We start from the raw sequence: 24,167 nt of genomic DNA on the forward strand, positions 1-24,167 counted from the left end.
CTGCTCTGGTTCGCCAGAAGTGGCTTAGTCATGCTGGCCACATGACCCAGAAGCGGTACGCCGGCTCCCTTGGCCAATAAAGCAAGATGAGCATGGCAACCACAGAGTCGGTCACAACTGGACCTAATGGTCAGGGGTCCCTTTACCTTTTTATACAAACTTTATGAAATGTGTTTTATGATGCGTGTTTTAGCCTGGTTTTTAACTTTGGCGTTGATCTGAATTATTTTTTTCCAATGTTTAAGATAGCTGTTTCGTCGCTTAATTTTTTTGTAAAACCTCTTTGAGGTTTTTTGCTTGTTTTCTGCAATCATATAGTACATAGATTTCATGAGATAAGTAGATAACAACGGCAACAACAACGACAATATCTTGAGTGCAGATTTGAACCTGAGTCTACCTGGTCCAGTGCTCTAACCACTGCACCACCACTGCCTCCCATTCTCCCTCCTCCCCAATCCAGGCTTCCTGAAGTCACGTGACCGGGCGTATCACAAGTTTTACGGGCAGCTCCTCCGCACCCAACTCTTCACGCAGTTTATTGAGGAGTGCTCCTTCGTCAACGACCGCCACACGTCCCTAGAGTTCTTCGACTCCTGCGTAGAGAAGGTGACAGGAAGGGAGCTAAATGTGGGTTCAGCTGGGGCCCAGGAAATGGGTTCTGTACAGATCAGGCTATTGAACAGTCAAAATGAGATTTGGTGAATTTCATCTGTCGAGTGTGCTACTTAAAGCAGTGGGGGGATACTTCAGTCAAGGGTGGGTGGCTGCCCCCACAGACCTTAATCCAGTCCCAGTACAGTGGTACCTTGGTTCTCAAACACATTGGTACTCAAACAACTTGGAACCCAAACACCGCAAACCCAGAAGTGTTCCAGTTTGTGAACTTTTTTGAGAAGCTGAATGTTCTGTTTTGAGTGTCATGCTTCCATTCTGAGTGCTCTGTTTTGAGTGTCATGCTTCCATTCTGAGTGTTACGCTGAGGTCTGTCTGTTTTTGCTATTTATTTTGCGTTTTTGTTTTTGCGGATCTTTTTGTTTTGTTTTTGTGACTGTGTAGAACCCAGTTCAGCTACTGATTATGTGACTGCAGTACATTGTTTATTGCTTTTATTTTATGGATCAATGTTCTCGTCAGATAGTAAAATTCATGTTAAATTGCTGTTTTTAAAAGTCTGGAATGAATTAATCCATTTTGCTTTACAATGGTACCTCGGGTTACATACGCTTCAGGTTACAGATGCTTCAGGTTAAGACTCCGCTAACCCAGAAATAGTACCTCGAGTTAAGAACTTTGCTTCAGGATGAGAAGAGAAATCGTGCTACTGCTGCATGGCGGCAGCGGGAGGCCCCATTAGCTAAAGTGGTGCTTCAGGTTAAGAACAGTTTCAGGTTAAGAACGGACCTCCAGAACGAATTAAGTACATAACCAGAGGTACCACTGTACTTTCTTTGGGAAAGCCCGCCTTGGTTTTGGAACGCTTTGCTTTTGGAACAGACTTCTGGAACGGATTAAGTTTGAGAACCAAGGTACCACTATAAAGCTTTTGCAGTCTACAAAAGCTCATTCAAATGGTCATTAAATTAAAAAAGGGACCTTTTAGATCCCCTGATGTGAAGCCATGATGCCACGTTAATGCACATCACAAGACCTCTCTCTCTCTCCTGCCATCGCTGTTCCTGCTCAGGTGCAGGTGGACCTGGAGAAGATGGAGGAATCTCCCCTGATCGAACTAGACGACAATCACGGCAGCGAACACACCGTCTTCATCATGCCCCCGGAGGAGCCCACCGGACCCAATGGTGCCGAGCTGCCACCACGCTACCAGTGAGTTCTGCTGGTATCACAGCATGGCAGAGTTGGGAAGGGGCCCCTCAGGAGTCATCCAGCCCAGCCCTCTGTGATGCAAAAATCACAGCTAAAGAGTCCCCAGCCGAACAGCTCTTACTATCAGGACGTTCCTCCTAACATTTAGTCGGAACTTCTTTTCTTGCAACTTGAACGCCTTGGTTCAGGTTCTGCCTTCTGGAGCAGCGGAAATCTAGCTTGCTCCACCTTCGACGTGACAACCCTCCAAGTGTTTGAAGAAGGCTTCTGTGTCACTTACCATAACACACATTGATTTTGTGTGTACAGTGGTACCTCGGGTTACATACGCTTCAGGTTACACACTCCGCTAACCCAGAAATAGTGCTTCAGGTTAAGAACTTTGCTTCAGGATAAGAACAGAAATCGGGCTCTGGCAGCGCGGCGACAGCGGGAGGCCCCATTAGCTAAAGGGGTGCTTCAGGTTAAGAACAGTTTCAGGTTAAGAACGGACCTCTGGAACGAATTAAGTACTTAACCCGAGGTACCACTGTATAAATTGGGGTGTGGGAGAAACATAAACGGTTTAGATAATTTTGTTCAAATGTTGAGAGAGAGCATAGCTTGAGATTTCATTTTTGGGTTTGTTTTTGGGTTGCATCAGAATGTTGACCCTACTCAGATAAGACCCTCTGAAATTAATTAGTGGGCCTGCAATCATCCCAGTCACACCTTGAGGTGACCAGCGGAAACCAGGATGGGGCTGCACAAGTAAGCATGTTGGTACATCAACTCTTGACATGGAGATGAGAACCTCTTTGGGGAAGGGTTATAACTCACCAGCAGAACAGCCCCAACTTGCAAGAAGAATTCCATCCCAAAATGTCCAGAAAAGCTTCCTGTCTGAAATCCTGGAGAGCGCTACTGCCAGTCCGTGTCAGCAATATTGAGCTAGATGCACTAACCGTCCAACTCAAGTGACTCATTTTCTTATTTATTCAGAACAGTGAGGACTAGAATCTTACTTTCCTTTTGCAGGAAAGGGCTGCCACTCAGTGCTAGAGCATCTGCTTTGCAAATTTGCATGAAACCCCAGAGAGCTACTGAACGTCAGTGTGGTCTGTGCTGAGCTAGGGGGACAGCGGTCTGACTCTGTATATGGCCTTTCCTATGTGCCTGTTTAGAACTATTCAAAAGCAGGAGGTCTAGAAGCATTATTTTAAGGGGGAAGGCCACAACTCAGCCGACCGCCTCCTTCTCTCTCTTCACTCCAGGTACGACGGCTTCCCCAGGCTGCAGGCCAAGCTTTTTGAGCGGCCCCAGGACCAGCTCATGCCCTCACTCTGCCAAGCCCGGACCAGCGCTCCCAGCAGCCCAGCTCCACGCAGGACCAAACAGGTAGGGTTTGCGCCTAGGCTTGCAGCAGTGGTTACAAGTGTCCCCAGCCACTCTGTGCCTTATAGCACATTAAAAAAATGTAAAACATGAGACATAAAAAATTTCCCAATACAGGGCTGCCTTCACATGTCTTCTAAAAGTCAGATAGTTGTTTATTTCCTGGACATCTGATGGGAGGGTGTTCCCCAGGGTGGGTGCCACCACCGAGAAGGCCCTCTGCCTGGTTCCCTGTAACCTCACTTCTCGCAGGGAGGAAACTGCCAGAAGGCCCTCGGAGCTGGACCTCAGTGCCTTGGCTAAACAATAGGGGTGGTGCCCTTTAAGGGCACTTTCACATTGCACATTTAAAGCCCTGTGTGTGAAATATCATTTTAAATAGACACGGCTTTCCCCACAAAGGATTCTGGTGACTGTCATTTGTTGAGGGTGCTGAGAGCTGTTAGGAGACCTCATTCCCAGAGCTGTTTTGTCATTCAATCCCTCTTCCCAGGGAACTCTGGGAGTTATAGCTCTGTAAAGGGAATAGTAGTCTCCGAACTCTCAGCACCCTTAACTGACCACAGTTCCCAAGAGTCCTGCGGGGGAAGCCATGACAGTTTGAAAAGATACCACAGGGCTTTAGTAGTAGGGTTCAGATGTGGCCTAACCCTGGTTAATTAACTTTAGCAGGTCTGCTCTGGGTAGAAATAACCCTGGCGAATCCCTGTTGGGGATGCGGGTGGCACTGTGGGTTAAACCACAGAGCCTAGGACTTGACGATCAGAAGGTCAGCGGTTCGAATCCTCGCAACGGGGTGAGCTCCCGTTGCTCGGTCCCTCCTCCTGCCAACCTAGCAGTTCGAAAGCACGTCAAAGTGCAAGTAGATAAATAGGTACCGCTCTGGTGGGAAGGTAAACGGCGTTTCCGTGCACTGCTCTGGTTCGCCAGAAGCGGCTTAGTCATTCTGGCCACATGACCCGGAAGCTGTACGCCGGCTCCCTCGGCCAATAAAGCGAGATGAGTGCCACAACCCCAGAGTCGGTCAGGACTGGACCTAATGGTCAGGGGTCCCTTTACCTTTACCTTAATCCCTGTTGACCTTAGGCTACAGTGCAGTTGAGAAATAAATTGTTCGAGTTCACTTGTGACCTTCTCTCTTTCTTCTCCCCAAAACCACACAAATCTTCCCCACTCGAGGGACAATTCCAACAGATTCCACATAAAAAAGTTTATGTGCCTGTGGAGATGGCAGTACCAAATTGGTGGCGCATGCCCTCCTGGCTTGCACTCTTTATAAAGGAAGGAGGATTATCACCCCTCTTTTATTGTCCACTCCAGGTCGCCCAGCCCTTTCTCTTGGCAGATCATCAAGATGAGCAGGTGACAGCAAAGGTTGCAAAGGGTTTTTTTAGCTGGGGCAATCAGAACAAGATCCACTATCTTATTGATTCAAAACCCTAAAATGTGTTTTATATAATTGACTTTTAATTTCTATTTTTTGTCTGTCTTATTGTTTTTTTATTGCTACGGCCGATGGCTGACGCAAATAAAGATTCGTTCATTCATTCCCCACCCCTTCCAGGAAATGAAGGTAGCCCAGCGGGTGGCTCAGAAGTACTCTGCGATGCCCGATATGTGGGCGAAGTGCCTGCTTGGGCACTGCTACGGCCTGTGGTTCATCACGCTGCCCACCTACGTGCGGGCTGCAACCTCTAAGGTGCGGGCCCTGCAGACAGCCTACGAGGTGCTCAAGCAGATGGAGACCAAGAAGGTGGTTCTTCCCGATGAGGTAGTTGCTGGAGCCTGATGCCGTCTCCCCGATGTTTAGTGTGCAGAATTGGTTCGGTCCTTTGAGTTCATCTGAACCTGCTGCTTATAATAAATAATAATAATAATATTTTTGTATTTATACCCCACCCTTCCCGGTTCAGAAAACCAGGCTCAGGGCGGCTAACAACAGATTTAAAATACTTAATTGATGCAACAACAAAAAAACAGCATAAAATACAGTATAAAACGTGAATAACAATAAATTCAGAATATAGGGGGGAAATCCATCCAATAAACATTAGATGATTACCAGGGCTAGCTGGCTAAATTAGTCCTATCTGGGCCAGCGAGGAGACCAGGGGAGAATTAGCTGTGGGATCCCAGAGCGGGTAATCTTCATAAAAGGGGGACGGAAGGAAGAGGAATGAAAGATCAGGCTAAATTCAGGTTGAAAGCCAGGCAGAATAGCTCTGTCTTATGGGTCCTGCAGAAGGAGGTTAAATCCTGCAGGGCCCTGGTCTCATGGGACAGAGCATTCCACCAGGTTGGAGCCATCACTGAGAAGGCCCTGGCCCTAGTGGAGGATAGTCTGACTTCCTTAGGGCCCGGGACCTCTAAACTATGATTATTCATGGACCTTAAGGTCCTCTGCGGGGCAGACCAGGAGAGGTGGTCCCGTAAATACAGGGCTGCATTCAGATGTCTTCTAAAAGTCTGGTAGTTGTTGTTCTCTTTGACATCTGGTGGGAGGGTGTTCCACAGGTGCCACTACAAAGAAGGCCCTCTGCCTGGTTCCCTGTAACTTGGCTTCTCACAGTGAGGGAACCACCAGAAGGCCCTCGGTGCTGGACCTCAGTGTCCGGGCAGAACGATGGGGGTGGAGATGCTCCTTCAGTTATACTGAATTGTAGGTCTGTCATGTGGGATTCTCCCTTAGCAAGGGATAAGGCAGGGAATGGGATCAGCAACCCACATCTGTTCATGCCCTCTCTTTGCTCTCCTGCTTCTCAGGTGTGCTACCGAATCCTGATGCAGCTGTGTGGTCAATATGGCGAGCCTGTCCTCTCCGTCCGAGTGCTGCTGGAGATGAAGCGGGCTGGCATTGTGCCCAACACCATCACCTATGGCTACTACAACAAGGTAACTCGCTTGCTCGCTTGCAGACCTCTCCACCTTCCCTCGTGCCGCCTCAACTCTGCCAGAGGGCATTCTCCTTCAACAGGGCACAGGGTATAAGGATGTGTGTCCGGTGTCTGCTATTCCCCATGGGGCTCGGGGGACCTGCAGAGAGAAGTGGTGGTGATTCTGAGAAGCTTTCTGGCCCAGAGTCTGGTCTGAGGAGTTGAAAAGACAGATCAGGACCCTGGAGAGCTCCTAGCAAGCCCAGCTGGCTGAGTTATGGGAGATGTTGTCTCAGCGGAAGGCTGAGAGGGCTTGGAACTGCTACCTGTGCTCCTGTGTGGTTCTGGAATGGAAGATGCTGTAGGGAACTTGCCCAGGGGACTCTCAGGAAGATAGAAAGAGCCACATATTCAGGCCAGGGAACTGCAGAAGGATGCTCATGCCTAGTTTGGCCCCTAAGCATTATTCCTCACCCAATTTAGGGAGGAGACAGAAGCTTTATAACTGTGGATCAGAATCCCTTGCTGATCTTCGGCAAATTGCCCTGAGATCTACCAGTAGTAATAGCAATAGTAATTTATTATTTGTACCCCGCCCATCTGGCTGGGTTTCCCCGGCCACTCTGGCCGGCTTCCAGCAAAGATTAAAAATACATTAAAATGTCACACATTAATAACTTCCCTGAACAGGGCTGCCTTCAAATGTCTTCTAAATGTCAGGTAGTTGTTTATTTCTTTGACATCTGGTGGGAGGGGAGGGCTTTTCACAGGGCGGGCGCCACTACCGAGAAGGCCCTCTGCCTGGTTCCCTGTAGCTTAGCTTCTCGCAGTGAGGGAACCACCAGAAGGCCCTCGGAGCCGGACCTCAGTGTCCGGGCAAAACGATGGGGATGGAGACGCTCCTTCAGGTATACTGGGCCAAGGCCGTTTAGGGCTTTATAGGTCAACACCAACACTTTGAATTGTGCTCGGAAATGGACTGGGAGCCAATGTAGGTCTTTCAAGACCGGTATTATGTGGTCTCGAGATCCCGAGAGCTCCCTTCCGCCCGCCACTTGCTTTGTTACCCTCTCACCTCCTCCATAGGCCATTTTGGAATGCAAATGGCCGTCAGGAACCCAGGGAGGCCGCCTCCGCTGGGCCAAGCTGCGCAACGTCGTCCTGGGGGCCGCCCAGTTCCGCCAGCCCCTGCGGCAGCGGCAGCGCGAGGCAGAATCGCAGAGCGTCAGCAGCCAATCAGGTATGGAAACCTTGCCTTATGAGGAACAGTTGAAGGAGCTGGATATGTTTAGCCAGGGGAAGAGGAGAGTTGAGAGAAGACATGATGTTCTGGTCCTGGGGGGTTACCGTGCAGCATGGTCCGAGTCCAGTTCGAGGTCGAGGGTGTGGTATGGGGGCTGTCTGTCAAGGCTGAAGCGGGGTCCAAGGCAAGGAGTTGGGTGAGGTCAGGAACTCTGGCAGAAGAGCAGGACAGGGTGCCGGCAGGAACAGGTTACCAACAATGTTGCTCCCACAACCTGGGACTGGGCTGTCTGGCTTTTATCTGCCCCAAGGCATAGGGCGGCCCCGATCCTCAGGTGACTCGCCTCTCCTGGCCTGGAGGCAAGCACTCCTCCTGCAGGAACTTAGTTCCCTCCGCCTCTCTGCCCTGAGCCTCTGCAGCTCAGAAGAGGCTGGAGGGTTACCGGACCCAGAGGCAACCTGAGCTTCCCCTGACGGGGCTGAGAGTGGAGCACCTGCAGGCAATGGGTCCTCAATCATCGCCAGAGCAGATTCAGCTGGTGTCTGCTCCTGAGGATCCGGCACAGGTGAGGGCCCTTCAGGTTCAAGCCCCAGCCCCGGCTCAGCCGGTCCTGGAGGCGGGGACTCCTGTGCAGGCTGGGATTCCTCAGGTTCAGCCTCTGAATCCGATTCCCAGGCCATCACACATGATAGCCATCTTCGTATAGCTATAGGGCTATCACATGGAAGATGGGGCAAGCTTGGCAAGCCAATGGAAGGGGTGTTACCTGGGAGAACGGCCCCTGGCGGAGGCACTTCAGGGAGAGAGAAAAACATTGAGGAGGGAGAGTGTTGATGGTTGAAAGGTGCCTTTGAAAGTGTGATTTGATTTCCCCAAACTGCTTTGAGGTGGGGTTTGGGTGGGGGGACGTAAGCAGGTTCAGAAAAGTGTCATCTAGAGCTCATTGGGATGGATATGCTAGCAGGTTAATCATAATGCAAAGGACTTAAAAGGTTTGGTCCGAGCTGGCTGCTGGAGACGGCATTTTTCTCCCTGCTTCCGTTGGCAGAAGGCAGAGGCATCAAGATGCCAGTTTCCCGCTCCCGGTCCCGGTCCAATCTGCAGCGGCAGACGACTTGGTCTGGGGGCAACGTGACCGAGAGCCTTCCGTCCACGTCGCTGGTGAAGAGCGGCAGCCTCAGTTTCCCTCAGCAGGAGCCTGAAGCTGGAGTGGCTCGTGGTGAGTTTTGGAGGCGGGCGGAGGGGTCCTTGGAGAGGGGCAACATCTCCTATTTCTTTTCTTCCTTCCTTTCTTTTTTAAAATGGGAGATGGGCGAAATGCATTAAGGATCTCGAAAATAGTTGCAACAGGATCAATATATCCAACGGGGGGAGGAGGGAGAGCCTAATAAGAGCCCTTGGATCAGTCAGACCTGAGCACAAGAGCATCGTTCTCTCTTGTGGCTTCCTGCAGCTGGTATTCAAAAGCATCACTGCCTCTGACTGTCGAGTCAGAAGACGTTGTGGCTATTGGCCTTGATAGCCTTCCCCTCCGTGAATTTGCCCAGTCCCCTTTTAAAGCCATCCACCTTGGTGGCCGTCGCTGACTCCTGTGGCAGGGAGTTCCACAGTTTAACGCTGGATGTCCCCAAGTTCCTCTTACTTGCTTTTTCTCTAAACTAGGCCAACACTTCAGCAATACCTTTCCGCCCCGCTGTATCTGCCACATTCCCTCGCAGGTTTCCAGTGGCCATGTGCCAGTGGTGGGCGGGGCCAGAGCTCAAAGTCGGAGGGGCAATGAACATTCCAAGGGCCATGTGTCGTGGTGGGCGGGGCCAGAGGCAAAAGTGGGAGGGACAATGAACATCCCACGGGCCATGTGTCGTGGTGGGCGGGGCCAGAGCCCAAAGTGGGAGGGGCAATGAACATTCCAAGGGCTATGTGCCAGTGGTGGGCGGGGCCAGAGCCCAAAGTGGGAGGGGCAAGGAGCATGAATTTTATTTCTTACAGTAGGACACTTCCTTACACAAATTTGCCCACCCCACCTGCTTTACCCGACATTAAGACAGGCCAAGAGGCACAGCAGAGTCCACGGACAGGTTCCAGCTAGGCAAAAACCATCAAGGAGGGTGCAAAGCAGGGACAGTGCTTGATGTGCCCTGAGGGCTGGATAGCATGGCTTGGAGGGCCGCATTTGACCCCACGCCCTGCCCTAATAATAATAATTATTATTATTATTATTTTTTATTTATACCCCACCCATCTGGCTAGGTTTCTCCAGCCACTCTGGGTGGCTTCCAACAAAGAATAAAAATGCATTAAAATATCACACATTAAAAACTTCCTTAAACAGGATGTCTTCTAAAAGTCAGAGAGTTGTTTATCTCTTTGACATCTGATGGGAGGGCGTTCCACAGGGCAGGTGCCACTACCGAGAAGGCCCTCTGCCTGGTTCCCTGTAACTTCACTTCTCGCAGGGAGGGAACCGCCAGAAGGCCCTCAGCACTGGACCTCAGTATCCGGGTAGAACGATGGGGGTGGAGACACTCCTTCAGGTATTCTGGACTGAGGCCGTTTAGGGCTTTAAAGGTCAGCACCAACACTTTGAATTGTGCTTGGAAACGTACTGCTGTAACCCATATCAGACCTTTCCTGTCCTCTCCTGCTTTGCAGCGACCAAGGGCCTGGGCGCCACAGACCACGCCAGCAGAAGCACGCTCCCCGCCCTGCCCCACTGGCTGCAAGGCCGGGCCGGGAGCTCCGAGGACGGGAGTCTGTCGGACGTCAGCAGCTTCTTGACAGACGAGAGCGACAGGTTGACCCTGAGCAGCGTGGACACTCAGCCAGGCCCGGGGCGGTTGGAAGGCTCCGCCACAGGGTCGGAAAACCGCGGCATAGGGAGCGGCACACCGCGCAGAAGCCTGGCCGCCAAACTCCAGCAGCTGCTCTCGCCCATCAAGCGGCCGTCGCTGAGACACGGCACCACCGCGGAGCATTCGCACACACGCTGCGGGTCCGAGCAGCGGGACCTCCCACCTCGCCGCAGCCCGCTGGAAAGCCGCTTGTTCCTTCCTCGCGAGCGCCCGGGGTCCACTGCCTCCGAGGTAGGGAGGCCTGAGCAGCAGGCTGCGCGGTAATCGTGCCTGAGGTGGTTCTGGAACAAAGCAGGTTTTGGAATAAAGGCTTCTGGCCTGTTTAGGCAACTCCTCATTTATGTGTGTTCAAGGGCTGCGTCTCGCCAAAGTAGTAGTAGTAGTAGTAGTAGTAGTAATAATAATAATAATAATAATATTTTATTTATATCTCACCCTCCCCGGCCGAAGCCGTGCTCAGAGCGGCTAACAGCAGTAAAATGATACAACATTCTAAAATCATTTCATTTCATTATAAAATCAGTTCAAATCAGATTAATGGCAACCATTGGGCTAGAGTTCTGTGAGGATTGCCAAGGAGGGGGAGGGGGTCAGACTGTGCCCTGGCCAAAGGCCTGGTGGAACAGCTCTGTCTTGCAGGCCCTGCGGAAAGATGTCAAGTCCCGCAAAACCCTAGTCTCTTGTGACAGAGCGTTCCACCAGATCGGGGCCACAGCCGAAAAAGCCCTGGCTCTGGTCGACGCCAGCCTAAACTCTCTGTGGCCCGGGGCCTCCAAGATGTTTTTGTTTGAAGACCGTAAGTTCCTCCGTGGGACATACCAGGAGAAGCAGTATGAGAGACGGTCCCATAGGTACGAGGGTCCTAGGCCATATAGGGCTTTGAAGGTTAAAACCAGCACCTTAAACCTGATCCTGTACTCCACCGGGAGCCAGTGCAGCTGGTATAGCACCGGGTGAATGTGATCTCGCAGCGAAGACCCCGTAAGGAGTCTCGCTGCGGCATTCTGCACCCGCTGGAGTTTCTGGGTCAGTCTCAAGGGCAGCCCCACGTAGAGTGAGTTACAGTAATCCAGTCTGGAGGTGACCGTCGCGTGGATCACAGTGGCTAGGTCAGGGCGAGAGAGGTAAGGAACCAACTGCTTGGCTTGGCGGAGATGAAAAACAAACCCGGAAGTGGCATGAAAAGGGGCGGAAACGGCCCTGAAAGTGCGCAAAAATGGCGCGGAACTATGCTTTAGCAATCCCACAAGCCTTTGCAAGTGCAATCCCGCGAGCCCTTGCACCAAGCTTTGAGGCCTGGGGAGTCGGAATTTGAGCAAGGTGGTTTGGAGGGAGCGATTGTGGTGTTTGCAGGCCTCTTCAATGGCGTTCCCAGTAAACGCAATTTCGCTTAAGTGTGCGCTGCCTCAGGACTTAACCCCCGTGTAAATGGGGAGTTGCCTCTACCCGGGTTCCTATTATCGCCCTTTCCCCTTGCTTGGTTACTCGATTCACTGTCTCCGTTTGAGGTGTGTGTTATTTCTTGTTTCGGTTTATGCTACAAAATTCCAACAAATATTCCCCACCCCACTTTTCTTTGCAACAGAGTTCCGTGTCCCTGGGCAGCGAGTACGATTATTCGAACAGCTCCTTGTGCAGTTTCAACCTCCGGAAATCCACCGATCTGCTGACAGAGTCTCCGGCGGTTGAGGTATATTCCAGCTTACCGTCCCTGACTCGTTCTGCCTGCATCCCTCAAAAGCTCCTCTCTCCACCATCCGTACTTTAACGTACCATAGGTGTACCCTCCAAGCATCATAATTAAGCCTCAGTTATTTGCAATGCACTCAATGTGGGGCTGGGACGTGGGTGGTGCTGTGGGTTAAACCACAGAGCCTAGGACTTGTCAATCAGAAGGTTGGCGGTTCAAATCCCCGCGATGGGGTGAGCTCCCGTTGCTCGGTCCCTGCTCCTGCCAACCTAGCAGTTTGAAAGCACATCAAAGTGCAAGTAGATAAATAGGTACCGCTCCAGCGGGAAGGTAAACGGCATTTCCGTGCGCTGCTCTGGTTCGCCAGAAGCGGCTTAGTCATGCTGGCCACATGACCCGGAAGCTGTACGCTGGCTCCTTCGGCCAATAAAGCGAGATGAGCGCCGCAACCCCAGAGTTGGTCATGACTGGGCCTAATGGTCAGGGGTCCCTTTACCTTTAATGTGGGGCTGCTTTCGGGGGCTTGATCTGGAGACTCCAGCTGGTTCAAAACACTGCAGCTCGACTGTTTAATTTCATTTAATTTAGTATTACATTTCTACAGTGCCTTTTCTCCCTAGGAGATCAAGGTACATGGTTCCCCCTTGCCCCAACTCCAATTCATCCTTGCAACAACCCCAGGAGATGGGTTAGTCTGAGGGCTTGTGAATGGTCCAAGGTTAGCCGGTGAGCAGAGACTAGAACTCGGGTCTCACAGGTCCAAGTCTGTCACTGTATCCCCTACACAACGCTGTCCTCCACCTTCTTCTGAAATACGAACTCCATTAGGTGCCTCCCGCTCCTGAGTTGTTCCTGTGCCACAAATAAGAACTGGTTCTTCAAGAGCCAGTGCCAGAGCTTGCTTTTTTCCTCTTCCCTCCCTGATCCTTTGCCCTTGTGTGCCGTGACTTCAAGCTTGCAGGCCGGGAACTGTCTTATTTCAACGGACAGTCTGCAAGCGACTCTTTGCCCTCTGTGATTCTATGGGCCTTTGCCAAGCAACTTTCTTTCCTGATCTTCCTCAGGTCCTGCTCTCTAGCTGTTCCCGGTGCCAGGCCTGCAGCTCGCTGGTGTACGACGAAGAGGTGATGGCCGGCTGGAGTTCGGACGATTCCAACCTGAACACCACCTGCTCCTTCTGCGCCCGCCCCTTCGTGCCCTTCCTCAGCATTGAGATCCAGGATTTCCAGGCAGCCCCCAGGTCAGAACCCCGGGCGGTTCCACTCCCCTTTCATTATAGGGGTGGCCTGGTCAGCAGCACTGGCTGCTGTCCATTGGGACTGGTGGGGCGGAACTTAGGGGACCCACCACTTGGTGACACCAGAGGCAATGACAGGCAATGCTTACAACCAATGAAAGGCTCCTAAGACTGGTGGGGCAAAAGTCAGGGAGCCACCAGTAGGTGGTGCCAGAGCGGATGGCTGGCAGAGAATTGGAGAACTGAGACTGTTCTTAGGATTCCAGAGACAAGAGGTTTAGCCCTTTGCAAATAACAGCAAACTGTGGTCAGCCTGGAATTGTATGCAATACTGGGCTTTTTTTTCCAAAGAAGAACCGTTGAAATGAATGGACATGACTAATTTAGGTCCATTTTCAATAGGTCTACTCTGGAGTAGAACTCGGTTGGATACAGCCTTCTGTGTCTGGGTTGTGCCATTTTTACCTTCAGAGGAGAGCTCAATTCCTCTCTCTTTAAAAAAAAAAAAAGTCCAAAAAACAAAAGCAAAAAAACCCTTCCAAATATTCCATGCACCTAGAAATCTAGTATGTCAGGATGATGGAGTCAGCAGCATCTTCTCCAGCATTCTAGTTTTCTAGGTGCAGGGATTTCTTTATTTCACATACGGACATGTGATTTTTCCCTTCTTGCAACGCAGGCCGAGAAACAGGTTAGCTGTCTTGGCTTGTTTTGAGTGCGGGGCTGAAGGAAGACGCTTTTTTAAAGTAAGGCTCTAGTCCTCATGTTTGCAAAAAAAACGGGGGAGGACTAGAATACGTTGGCGTATATATTGAGTAGATGTTTTTCTCTCCATCATTTCCACCTCCCCAGCATCGCCGACACCTCGGACACCAGCTCTATCTCCTCCGATTGGCCGCGGGACAGCGAAGCCCCCGCCCCAGGGAGCCAGGGCCCCGTCCTCAGCGACCGCTCCCACTGCCTGTCTCTGGATGAAGCTGAGCCGGAACCCGGAAGGGAGTCCAGGGCTGGGTCTCTGTGCAACGGCTTCACCGAATCTCCGGTGCGGATGGGCTTGGGGGAGAACCTTCTGGGTCTTGCAGCTAGAAAACAGGGGAGTTGCGATGAGAGGAGGAGCAACACGGAGAGCCCAAGGGCCTTATTCCCATTTGGGCAAGCCCTCGAGGGCCGCGTGATGCCAGTGGTGGGCGGAGCCAGAGGTAAAAGTGGGCAGGGCAACACATGTAAATGGCACCTTTGCGCGATGGGGCTAGTTCCTGCTACAGGCAATAGACTCATCCAGGGAAGCCAGAGGGCATAATCAGGGTTCAAGGGAGGGTGGGACTCGAACCCGTGGCTTCAATCACAGGGAAAAAACACTTAGGGTACAAAGCAGGCCTGGCGAAGGATGTATACAGAGGGCCGCATCTGGCCCCTGAGCCTGTGGTCCCCACCCTCCCCTCCCCCCATTCTAGCTAGACAGGCCTATTTTGAACCCAGGCTCACCCCCTTGGCATTAAATGCTGCGGACTCGCTTCTGGAACATTTGAAGTTGGCTCAATGCCGTGTGGCCACGTTCGATCCCTACCAGGCACACGCTGGGCCTGCAATTTAGCTTCTTTAAATTCAAAAATCAGCTTTCTAGTCCTCACAAAAATCTGATACTGCCTCTTGCTTGCCTGCTATGCATATGAGTGTGCATGTAGAAATTTAGTCATACCCCACCTTTTTATCTGACGGGGCTTAAGCCTGCTTACGGTTAAGAATAAGAACTGCCAGAAACATACTGTTACAGAGGTGAAATTCAGATTAATCTCTTGTCCCTCTGTTGCCTCTGGCCCTTCCCACTGTTGCAATGCGGCCCCCAGAAGCTTGCCAGGAGGGCAAGAGGAAGGCGGTTCTCCGTCCAGAGCACTGAAGCAAGCATCCCCCCTCTGTATAAGTCAGCTTCCTGTTTTCCTACCTATCCAATTTTTTAATCCTGGCCCCTTTTTTATATTGTGGGGTCCGGCGGTAAAGTTGAAAATGGGCGAGAGCAACGCAAGGGTTGACGTCTGTCGTGACGCCTTCCTTGTTCTTACCTGTGCTTCGTTCCCCCCACTTCCAGGTTCCTCAGGGTCCGGCCCCCGAAGTGGAACACCTGGCCTTTGCCTACCTGAGCCCCATAGTCCTGCGGAAGGAGCTGGAGACCCTCCTGGAGAACGAGGGGGGGGACTTCCTGTCTCAGCCGGAGCTCGTGGATAACCACCCAATCATCTACTGGAACCTGGTGTGGTACTTCCAGCGCCTGGGTCTGCCCAGCAGCCTCCCCCAGCTGCTTCTGGCCAGCAAGCACTTCCAGTCAGCACCACAGGTGACGCATCTCCCCTTCCTTCCTTATCCTCACTGGAACAACCCTGTGAAGTACCGTATTTTTCACCCTATAGGACGCACCGTCCCATAAGGCGCACCTAGTTTTTGGGGGGGGAAATAAAGGGGGGGAAATATTTTTTCCCCAGGTGCGGGGCTGGGGCGGGGGAGGCCCGAGCTTCCCCCGACCCCAGCCCCCAAACAGGCAGCTCTCTGCAAGCCGTGGGAGCCCAGCGCTGGCTCCCGCTGCTTGCGGAGAGGTCCGCGAAGCCTGGACGCGCTGAGCTCAGTGCGCGCAGGCTTCGGCATGCAGGCAACTCTCCGCAAGCAGTGGGAGCGCTCCCGCTGCTTGCGGAGAGGTCCGCGAAGCCTGCATTCGCCCCATAGGACGCACACACATTTCCCCTTCATTTTTGGAGGGGAAAAAGTGCGTCCTATAGGGCGAAAAATACGGTAGGTTAGACCAAGAGAGGTGGGAACCTTCTATGGCCCATCAACACATTGTTGGACCCCCATCAACCCCCCAGGCAGCCTGGCCAATGGTCAGGGGTGGTGGGAGGCCAGCAACATCTAAAGGACCAGAGGCTCCCTGCCCCGGACACACATCCCAACCAATCAGGGATCATATATTAAATACAATTGCAGAGGTGTAAAGCAGGGGCACAGAGCCTGTTGCCCTCCAGAAATTGCTGGACTCCCAACTCCCAGCAGTCAGGGGTGATGGGAGTTTACACCTCTGAAAGTGCATTAAAGCCCTATGCGGCCTAGGATCCACGTACCTACGGGACCACCTCTCCTGGTATGCCCTGCGGAGGACCCAAGATTGGTCTCAACTAGGGCCAGGGCCTTTTCAGCACTGGCCCCGATGTGGTGGTACGCTTTGTCACAAGAGACTAGGGCCCTGCGGGACTTGACATCTTTCCGCAGGGCCTGCAAGACAGAGCTGTTCCGCCTGGCCTTTGGTTTGGACTTGGTGTGACCCTTATGTTTCCCTCCCCTTATGGTTTTGATTTATCAGCTATTTTAAAATGAGGCTGCATTTTAAATTGCATTTTAACCTGTATTTTAAATCGGTTTGGTTTTTTTGCCTCCCCCCCCCCCACCTCTCTTTTTCCCCTATTATGTTTTTACTGTGATTTTATTGGTGTTAGCCGCCCTGAGCCTGGCTCTGGCCAGGGAGAGAGGGGTATAAATAAAATTTATTATTATTATTATGTGATCTCTGATTGGCTGGGACATGTTTCACACAGTGAGCCTATGGTCCTCCAGGTGTAGCTGGACTGCCCTGGCCATCCCTGGTGATGGGAGTTGTAGTCTAGCAACTTCTGGTTCCTCCCCACTGCTCTAAAGCAAGTTGTCTAGAAATTGTCCTGTGACTTTCCTACCGTAAGAGATCTGACAGTAAGAGCTGCTCAGTAGTGGAACCGTCTCCCTCAGGAGGTTGTGGAGAGATTGGATGGTCATCTGTCCCAGATGCTTTATCTGAGATTCCTGCATTTCAGGGGGGGTTGGACTAGATGACCCGTGGGGTCCCTTCCAACTCTATAATTCCATGATTCTGTTACCAGGGTTGGGGGGGGGGAGCCAGGGTGTGGCCCTCCAAGTGTTGTTAGACTCCAACTCCCCTCATCCCTGACCATTGGCTTCTCAAGACGGCTTGCACTGCAGCTGTGATACTTGGCTTATATTTCAGCTGCCGGCCCGTTAATAACATCGCAGTTATTTTACTGACCGATTGGTTAATTATGCAACGTGACTTAAGTTGTACCTGCGGTGTTTCATTACGCCATTGTTATTTATTGTCGGTAAGCTGCTTTGGGATCGGTATGAGTGGACAGCAACATAGAAAGACAGAGTACAGTGGTGCCTCGGGTTACATATGCTTCAGGTTACATATGCTTCAGGTTACAGACTCCGCTAACCCAGAAATAGTACCTCGGCTTAAGAACTTTGCTTCAAGATGAGAGCAGAAATTGTGCTCTGGCAGTATGGCGGCAGCAGGAGGCCCCATTAGCTAAAGTGGTGCTTCAGGTCAAGAACAATTTCAGGTTAAGAACAGACCTCCGGAACGAAGTTCTTAACCCGAGGTACCACTGTATTTGTTTTGCGCTCTCTGACCTTCCCCAATGACTGCCCTCCCTCTCCACAGGGCTTGCCTCAGGAGGGGCATCTCGTGAACGTACGTTTGGTCTGGGATGTGTTGACGCCAGACCCTGACAGCTACCCCCCACTTTACGTCCTCTGGAGGTTCCACGGTAAGAACGGTGGATTCTGGCAATAGCAAGACCAGGGGTTACCTTGCCGTGGGGTTGCTACGGGGAGGGGGGAGGGACCAACCAGGAGATGGCCTGCCCCCGCCATGTCCTGTGAGGCTTCCCCGAGTGTGTCTTGTTTGTTCGCTATGCAGGAAAACCCCGCTGAGCTAGATAAGCTTGATCCCACTTAGCCTTTCACTAGCCGTGTTCGTGAGGAATGGAGCTTCCATGTTCAAGAGCACTCTGTCCTGGGGACAAACAGCAGGGGAGGGCTATTCCATCCATCCATCCATCCATCCATCCATCCATCCATCCATCCATCCATCCATCCATTCAACTTGTATAACTACTTTATATTTCAGCAGAAATGTCCCAAGACTTTTACCTATCCAACAAGGGCTCCTGGGAGGAACTTGCAGAGGCTTGTTGGTTGTTAGGCTCTGTTTCTGCACCTTTTCTGCCCTTTCTACGCTCTTTTTTAGGGTCCTTTTTTTGCCACTTCTGGGCTTGGGGCAATGCATGCTCGCGCATGCCTTGAACACACATATTGATATATTGCAATGTCAGCAATAAGGATGGAGCTATGTAGAGGCATCGGCTGGCTTCCTGGTTTTTCCCACACTGTGATTTTTGCATAACACACACACACACACGCACACGCCTACCCACCCATGATTCGTGATATATTGCCAGGTCAAAAATTGTGAAACCAATATGGCGATATGGACTTCAGACCAGTTTTGGACGATATATTGCCCAGCCCTGACATGCATCATGATTTGTGATATACAGTCAAACCTTGGTTCCCGAATGGCTTAGTTGCCGAACAGATCGGCTTCCGAACGCCACAAACCTGAAAGTAAGTGTTCCGGTTTGCGAACGTTTTTCAGAAGCCAAACGTAAGACATGGCTTCAACTTGAGTGCAGGAAGCTCCTGCAGCCAATCGGAACCTGTGCCTTGGTTTTCGAACAGTTTCGGGAGTCCAACGGACTCCCGGAACAGATTACGTTTGAGAACCAAGGTGCCACTGTATTGCCAGGTCAACAGTTATGAAAGCAATATCACGATATGGACTTCAGACCAGTTTTGGACACTATATTGATATATATTGAGACCTCCGGGTATAGGGCGGTATATAAATTCAACCAATAAAATAAATATCGCCCATCCCTAGCACGGTCACAAGGCAATTGGATGTGCATAAACACAGTACATACTTAGGCACACACTCTCTGTCTCTCACACCCCATATAGTGCAAAATTCACAGAGTACCAAATACGGTTACAAGTAATAATAACAGCAGAAAATCCACATTTTGTGCAACACAGTTAAACAGCAGCAATTACCTCAAAGCAATATGCATAAGTCCGCTTGCAGACACGTAACCGCCTTTCTTCGCACCCCACCCAGGTAACATCCCCACCCGCCTCCAGTCCTGGCGCCGACACAACCACCCCTTCTCGCTCTCGTTCCTGGAGGCTGTGCTGAGCTCGGTCGGGATGGGCGAGATGCACAAGGCCATCTCTCTGTTCCTGGACACGGTGAAGGAGCAGTCCGGCACGGCACACATGCCCAGGTACGATTTCTCCTCTCCTGCCCCTCTGCCCACCCATTCCTGCACGTCCCTGCAGCAAGCTTGGGCCCACCTGCCTCAGTGTTGCCTACCCTGGCTGGCAGAGGCCGTCCGGGGTTTCAGGCGAGAGTCTTTCCCCTGCCCTGCTTGGGCATGTCGGGGATTGAAGCCTGGGCGTTCTGCATGCAAGGCAAGTGTCCTGCTACTCAGCCATGGCCCTCTCCCCTAAAGATAAAAGTAGGATTCTGCTTCCCATGCTTCTGGATGAAGGGTACTGTATTTTCTGCTCTATAAGACTCACTTTTTCCCTCCTAAAAAGTAAGGGGAAATGTGTGCACGTCTTATGGAGTGAATGCAGGCTGCGCAGCTATCCCAGAAGCCAGAACAGCAAGAGGGATTGCTGCTTTCACTGCGCTGCAATCCCTCTTGCTGTTCTGGCTTCTGAGATTCAGAATATTTTTTTTCTTGTTTTCCTCCTCCAAAAACTAGGTGCTTCTTGTGGTCTGGTGCGTCTTATAGCGCGGAAAATACAGTATATTTGAATAGTCACAGAGGAAGGCGCCTTATATTAAGTCAGACTGTTGGGATTTGGGGCAGACATACCTGGAGATGGCGGAACCGGAGGCCTTCCTCATCTAAGTGCCCTGTTGCTTTGCCTTGATCCTTTCCCTAAAGGCAAGCCAAGATTCCAGTCCTCATGAAGAAAGGGGTGGTTTAATAGGAACATAGGGAGCTACCTCTCAGTCTGTTGGACCATCCAGCTCAGTGCTGGCAGCAGCTCACCACAGTTTCAGGCAGTCATACCTGGAGATGCTGGGGTTTAAAGTGAGGGCTTTCTACATGCAAGGCACGTGCTCTGTTGCCAAGCCACAAAATTCCCCGTGCTCCCATGGGCGCCTTCACAGGGACTTCTGCACTTCTCTGACTCCCTCTCCTCGTTCTCTTCTTCTCCTTAGGAGCGTTTACCATGAGATCCTCTTCCTAAAGCTGGCAGCCCTGGGCAGAGACCACGTGGACATTGGTAAGTGCAAGGCTCCTGTATCCTGGAGGGGTTTGAGCGGCACAAACTACTTGGAGAGAGAGGATGCCTGGAGAGCTGCTGCCGGCCAGTGTAGGCACTGCTAAGTTGGATGGGCCTGTGGTCTGTATAAGGCAGCCTCTTAAGTTCCTAAGCAGGAAGGGGAAGTGAGAAAGAGATCTGGATTGAGGTTGAATCCTGACAAGACAGAAGTACTGTTTTGGGGGGAAAGGGGGCGGGTGGGTGTGGAGGACTCCCTGGTCCTGAATGGGGTAACTGTGCCCCTGAAGGACCAGGTGCGCAGCCTGGGAGTCATTTTGGACTCACAGCTGTCCATGGAGGCGCAGGTCAATTCTGTGTCCAGGGCAGCTGTCTACCAACTCCATCTAGCTGAGACCCTTCCTGCCCGCGGACTGTTTCACCAGAGTGGTGCATGCTCTGGTTATCTCCCGCTTGGACTACCGCAATGCTCTCTACGTGGGGCTACCTTTGAAGGTGACCCGGAAACTACAACTAATACAGAATGCAGCAGCTAGACTGGTGACTGGGGGCGGCTGCCAAGACCATATAACACCGGTCTTGAAAGATCTGCATTGGCTCCCAGTATGTTTCCGAGCACAATTTAAAGTGTTGGTGCTAACCTTTAAAGCCCTAAACGGCCTCGGTCCTGTATACCTGAAGGAGCGTCTCCACCCCTATCGTTCTGCTCGGACACTGAGGTTTAGCTCCAAGGGCCTTCTGGTGGCTCCCTCGCTGCGAGAAACCAAGTTACAGGGAACCAGGCAGAGGGCCTTCTCAGTAGTGGCCCCCGCCATATGGAACACCCTCCCATCAGATGTCAAAGCGATAAAGAACTACCTGAGATTCAGAAGACATCTTAAGGCAGTCCTGTTCAGGGAAGTTTTTAATGTGTAACATTTTAGTGTATTTTTTATCTCTGTGGAAGCTGCCCAGAGTGGCAGGGGAAACCCAGCCAGATGGGCGGGGTATAAATTAATTATTATTATTATTATTATTATTATTATTATTATTATTATTATTATCTCCGCACCCAGCAATTTCACAAGTCATTACCCACACAGGTTTCATCCATGAGGTCTAGGAACTTGCTGTATTTCTTCCCCCCAAAGGAAAAAGGCTAACGTCCTCAATAATCTTTTTGGCACTTTCTTTGCATCCATGAAGTTTGAAAATGTGCTTGCGTTGTACATTTTTGAGATCTGTTTTTCCTTACCCTATTAACAGTTTGATTTCAAAGTCTTCTCTTTGTTCTGCCTATCTATTTTTTAAAAATATTTCATTTACTTGACAATACTGAAACCAATCGGATATCCATTCTCAAACCACCTTCAGAAAAAATTTATGTAGCCCATTATGCCCCCATATTTATTTTATTTTGTGGGAAATAGCCACAGGGGCGTTTTTCTTTCCAGTAAGTTTTTGTGCCCGGTCCACACTCCATATAGACTGTTTCTTACAATAGGATTAAAAAAATTCTTTGTCAACTTTTACCTCCTAAATCCTCACGATGCTGAAGTGCAAATTCGAGGTGCTTTTTTTGTGTCCATGAGGCCTAGAAACCTGCCTGTGTTCATTTAAAAATAAAAGGATGAAAAAAGCTGAAATTCTCAGGATGCTGAGATCCAGCTGAGCAGTTCTCAACCTGTGGGTCCCCAGATGTTGTTGGACTACAACTCCCATCATCCCTAGCTAGCAAGGCCAGAGCTCAGGGATGATAGGAGTTGTAATCCAACAACATCTGGGGACCCACAGGTTGAGAACCGCTGTAAGAAGAAACCTGGATCAGAGGGAGCCCCCTCACACCCCTCACTTTCTGCCTCTTCCCCTCTCTGCAGCCGACTTCGACAAGAAATACAAATCTGCCTATTCTAAGCTGGCCAGCAGCATAGGGAAGGAGACTCTGAAGCAATGGAGAGCCCAGCCGCTCACCTCCAAGGCCATCGACTGCCGGAAAAGCTTTGGGGCCAACCTGGAATGCTAGCAGGGGTCACCCGTGCCGCCGCCGCCAACCTTCCCCCCCCCCCCCGCCGTTTCACCTCCGGCACCCCCACCCTCCAATTCCTGCAACATAGGAATCGCCAAGGACACAATGGGAGCTGATAACCAAATCGCGGCGGGAGCCGGTTGCTGCCACCGCAGGACCTCCTCTGGGGCAGACTAGGGGACCCCGGAATGAGAGGCCTGTCACCGTCCTCTCCTCAGAGACCCCTCTGGTCCCTGTGTCCCGTCCTCCCCGGAGCTGGGACGGGGTGTCCCAACGCCAGCCGGCCGTGGGGAGACGGCGGGTCTCAGGGACCACGTGCATATTGAGGTTTCGGGAGCGCCTCTCCCCATCCCTCCCGTCCCAGCACTGCACTCTGCACGTGCATGAGAACACCCGGACGCCGTCCCCTCCCTCTCCCGTCTCCCCCCTTCCTCCCCACCCGGGTCGACCCCTCCCAGAGCTCCTCTACATTTTTGTGCACTGTGTTAATTTCTGGAAGGCAAGTCTGCCCGTTTCTTCCTGCGACACATCAGGGTTCAATTCAGGAAGAGGGCAACCCATCTCAAAGCCAAGTTGGGTTTTTGTTTTTTGTTTTTACCGTCAGTGTTTTTTTCCGGGGCTGGGTGGGGGTGGGAAAGGGGGGGGGAGGGAGAGAGAGAGCTATTTTATAATTTATTTATTGTTGAGACCTTTTTTGTTGTTGTTGTCATCGCTTCTGCTTTAACTGCCGAAAAGAGGAGCCCGCTAGCAGGTGATGGGGTGGTCCACCTCCCTCTTTCTCTGCTTTGCCAGCCCCTTCCCCAAGGGAAGGGTTGTCTCCAGCTAAGTTCTGCTCAGGCTTGTTGAAATTAATGAAGTTGGGCCCCATCCGCACTACACATTTAAAGTGGTATCGTACCGCTTTAAACAGTCATTGCTCCCCCCCCAAAGAATCCTGGGAGATGTAGTTCGTTAAGGGTTCTCAGAGTTGTTAGGAGACCTCTCTTTCCCCTTACAGAACTATATTCCCAGAGTTCCCTTAAGGAGAAAGGTTGGTGGTTAAACCACTCTGGGATTTGTAGCTCTGGGAGGGGAACAGGGGTCTCCGTGCAACTCTCTGCACCCTTAACAAACCACAGCTCCCAGAATGCTTTGGTGTGGGGAGCCGTGACTGTTTAAAGTGGTATCGTAGGGCTTTACATGTATGTTGCGGATGCAGCCTAGCTTAGGCCCGTTAATTTCAGCGAGTCTGAGCAGAACAAACGTTTGGTGCAACCCGGCGTGTCGTCCCGCCACCCCACTTTCTCCTCAGGGCTCGGATTGTGCAATATGGAGGCTGATCTCCATCAAGACCCTATTTGTTGTATTCTTCATTTTGTTGGTTTGTCCGTTTCGATGTTCCCGGTTCTGTAAATAAAGAGGCTTCTGTATTTTCCTTCCGGGGTACTGCACACGCGTCTTCGATTGGGGCACAGGTTCGCCTCGGGATCCCAAGTCCGTAAATGCGACGACGGAACGTGAAGATCTGCTTTAATGTGTGATCCCTGATGGGTTGGGATGTGTGTTTGTGGGCTCCCCATACATACTGCGAGACCACTTTAAACAGTTACGGCTTCCCCTAAAAGATTCTGGGACCTGTCGTTTCTTAAGGGAGCTGAGAGTTGTTAGGAGACCCCAGCTCCACTCATAGAACTACAGTTCCCAGAGTTCTTTGGGAAGAGAGATGGATGGCTAAACCATTCTGTCTCAAACCCCACAGAGTCAGGGCAGACAGTAGTAAACTACATGGACCCAGTGATCCAAACTGGAGGTATAAAGCCACTTCCTACGTTCTTCAGATCGTTCGGAGCCATGAGGACTGGAATCTTAACATTCGTTTTAGGGGAAAGACCACCACTCTGTATTGCAGCA

The 24,167-nt window shown here is 51.4% G+C and overlaps 1 protein-coding gene across 4 annotated transcripts in view; it reads left to right on the forward strand.

Moving 5' to 3' along the window:
- Window positions 1-23,691, forward strand: part of DENND4B (DENN domain containing 4B) — a 56,885-nt gene extending 33,194 nt beyond the window's left edge. For 2 of the 4 annotated variants that reach the window (XM_083715494.1, XM_083715495.1), the window contains 16 exons: window positions 464-609; window positions 1,694-1,827; window positions 3,081-3,204; window positions 4,766-4,972; window positions 5,965-6,093; window positions 7,161-7,314; window positions 8,366-8,536; window positions 9,970-10,400; window positions 11,755-11,859; window positions 12,924-13,099; window positions 13,949-14,138; window positions 15,183-15,428; window positions 17,574-17,679; window positions 19,092-19,257; window positions 20,211-20,275; window positions 22,129-23,691. In XM_083715494.1, coding sequence (XP_083571620.1) covers window positions 464-609; window positions 1,694-1,827; window positions 3,081-3,204; window positions 4,766-4,972; window positions 5,965-6,093; window positions 7,161-7,314; window positions 8,366-8,536; window positions 9,970-10,400; window positions 11,755-11,859; window positions 12,924-13,099; window positions 13,949-14,138; window positions 15,183-15,428; window positions 17,574-17,679; window positions 19,092-19,257; window positions 20,211-20,275; window positions 22,129-22,274 — 2,696 coding nt within the window. In that variant the 3' untranslated portion in view covers window positions 22,275-23,691. Of the gene's footprint in view, window positions 1-463; window positions 610-1,687; window positions 1,828-3,080; window positions 3,205-4,765; window positions 4,973-5,964; window positions 6,094-7,160; window positions 7,315-8,365; window positions 8,537-9,969; window positions 10,401-11,754; window positions 11,860-12,923; window positions 13,100-13,948; window positions 14,139-15,182; window positions 15,429-17,573; window positions 17,680-19,091; window positions 19,258-20,210; window positions 20,276-22,128 lie in introns of all 4 variants that reach the window. The other 2 variants (XM_083715492.1, XM_083715493.1) reach the window with 1 other exon arrangement.
- Window positions 23,692-24,167: the final 476 nt, after the last annotated feature.

The sequence above is a fragment of the Podarcis gaigeae genome, assembly GCF_964106915.1.
Source record: "Podarcis gaigeae genome assembly, chromosome: 16".
Classification (NCBI taxonomy): Eukaryota; Metazoa; Chordata; class Lepidosauria; order Squamata; family Lacertidae; genus Podarcis; species Podarcis gaigeae.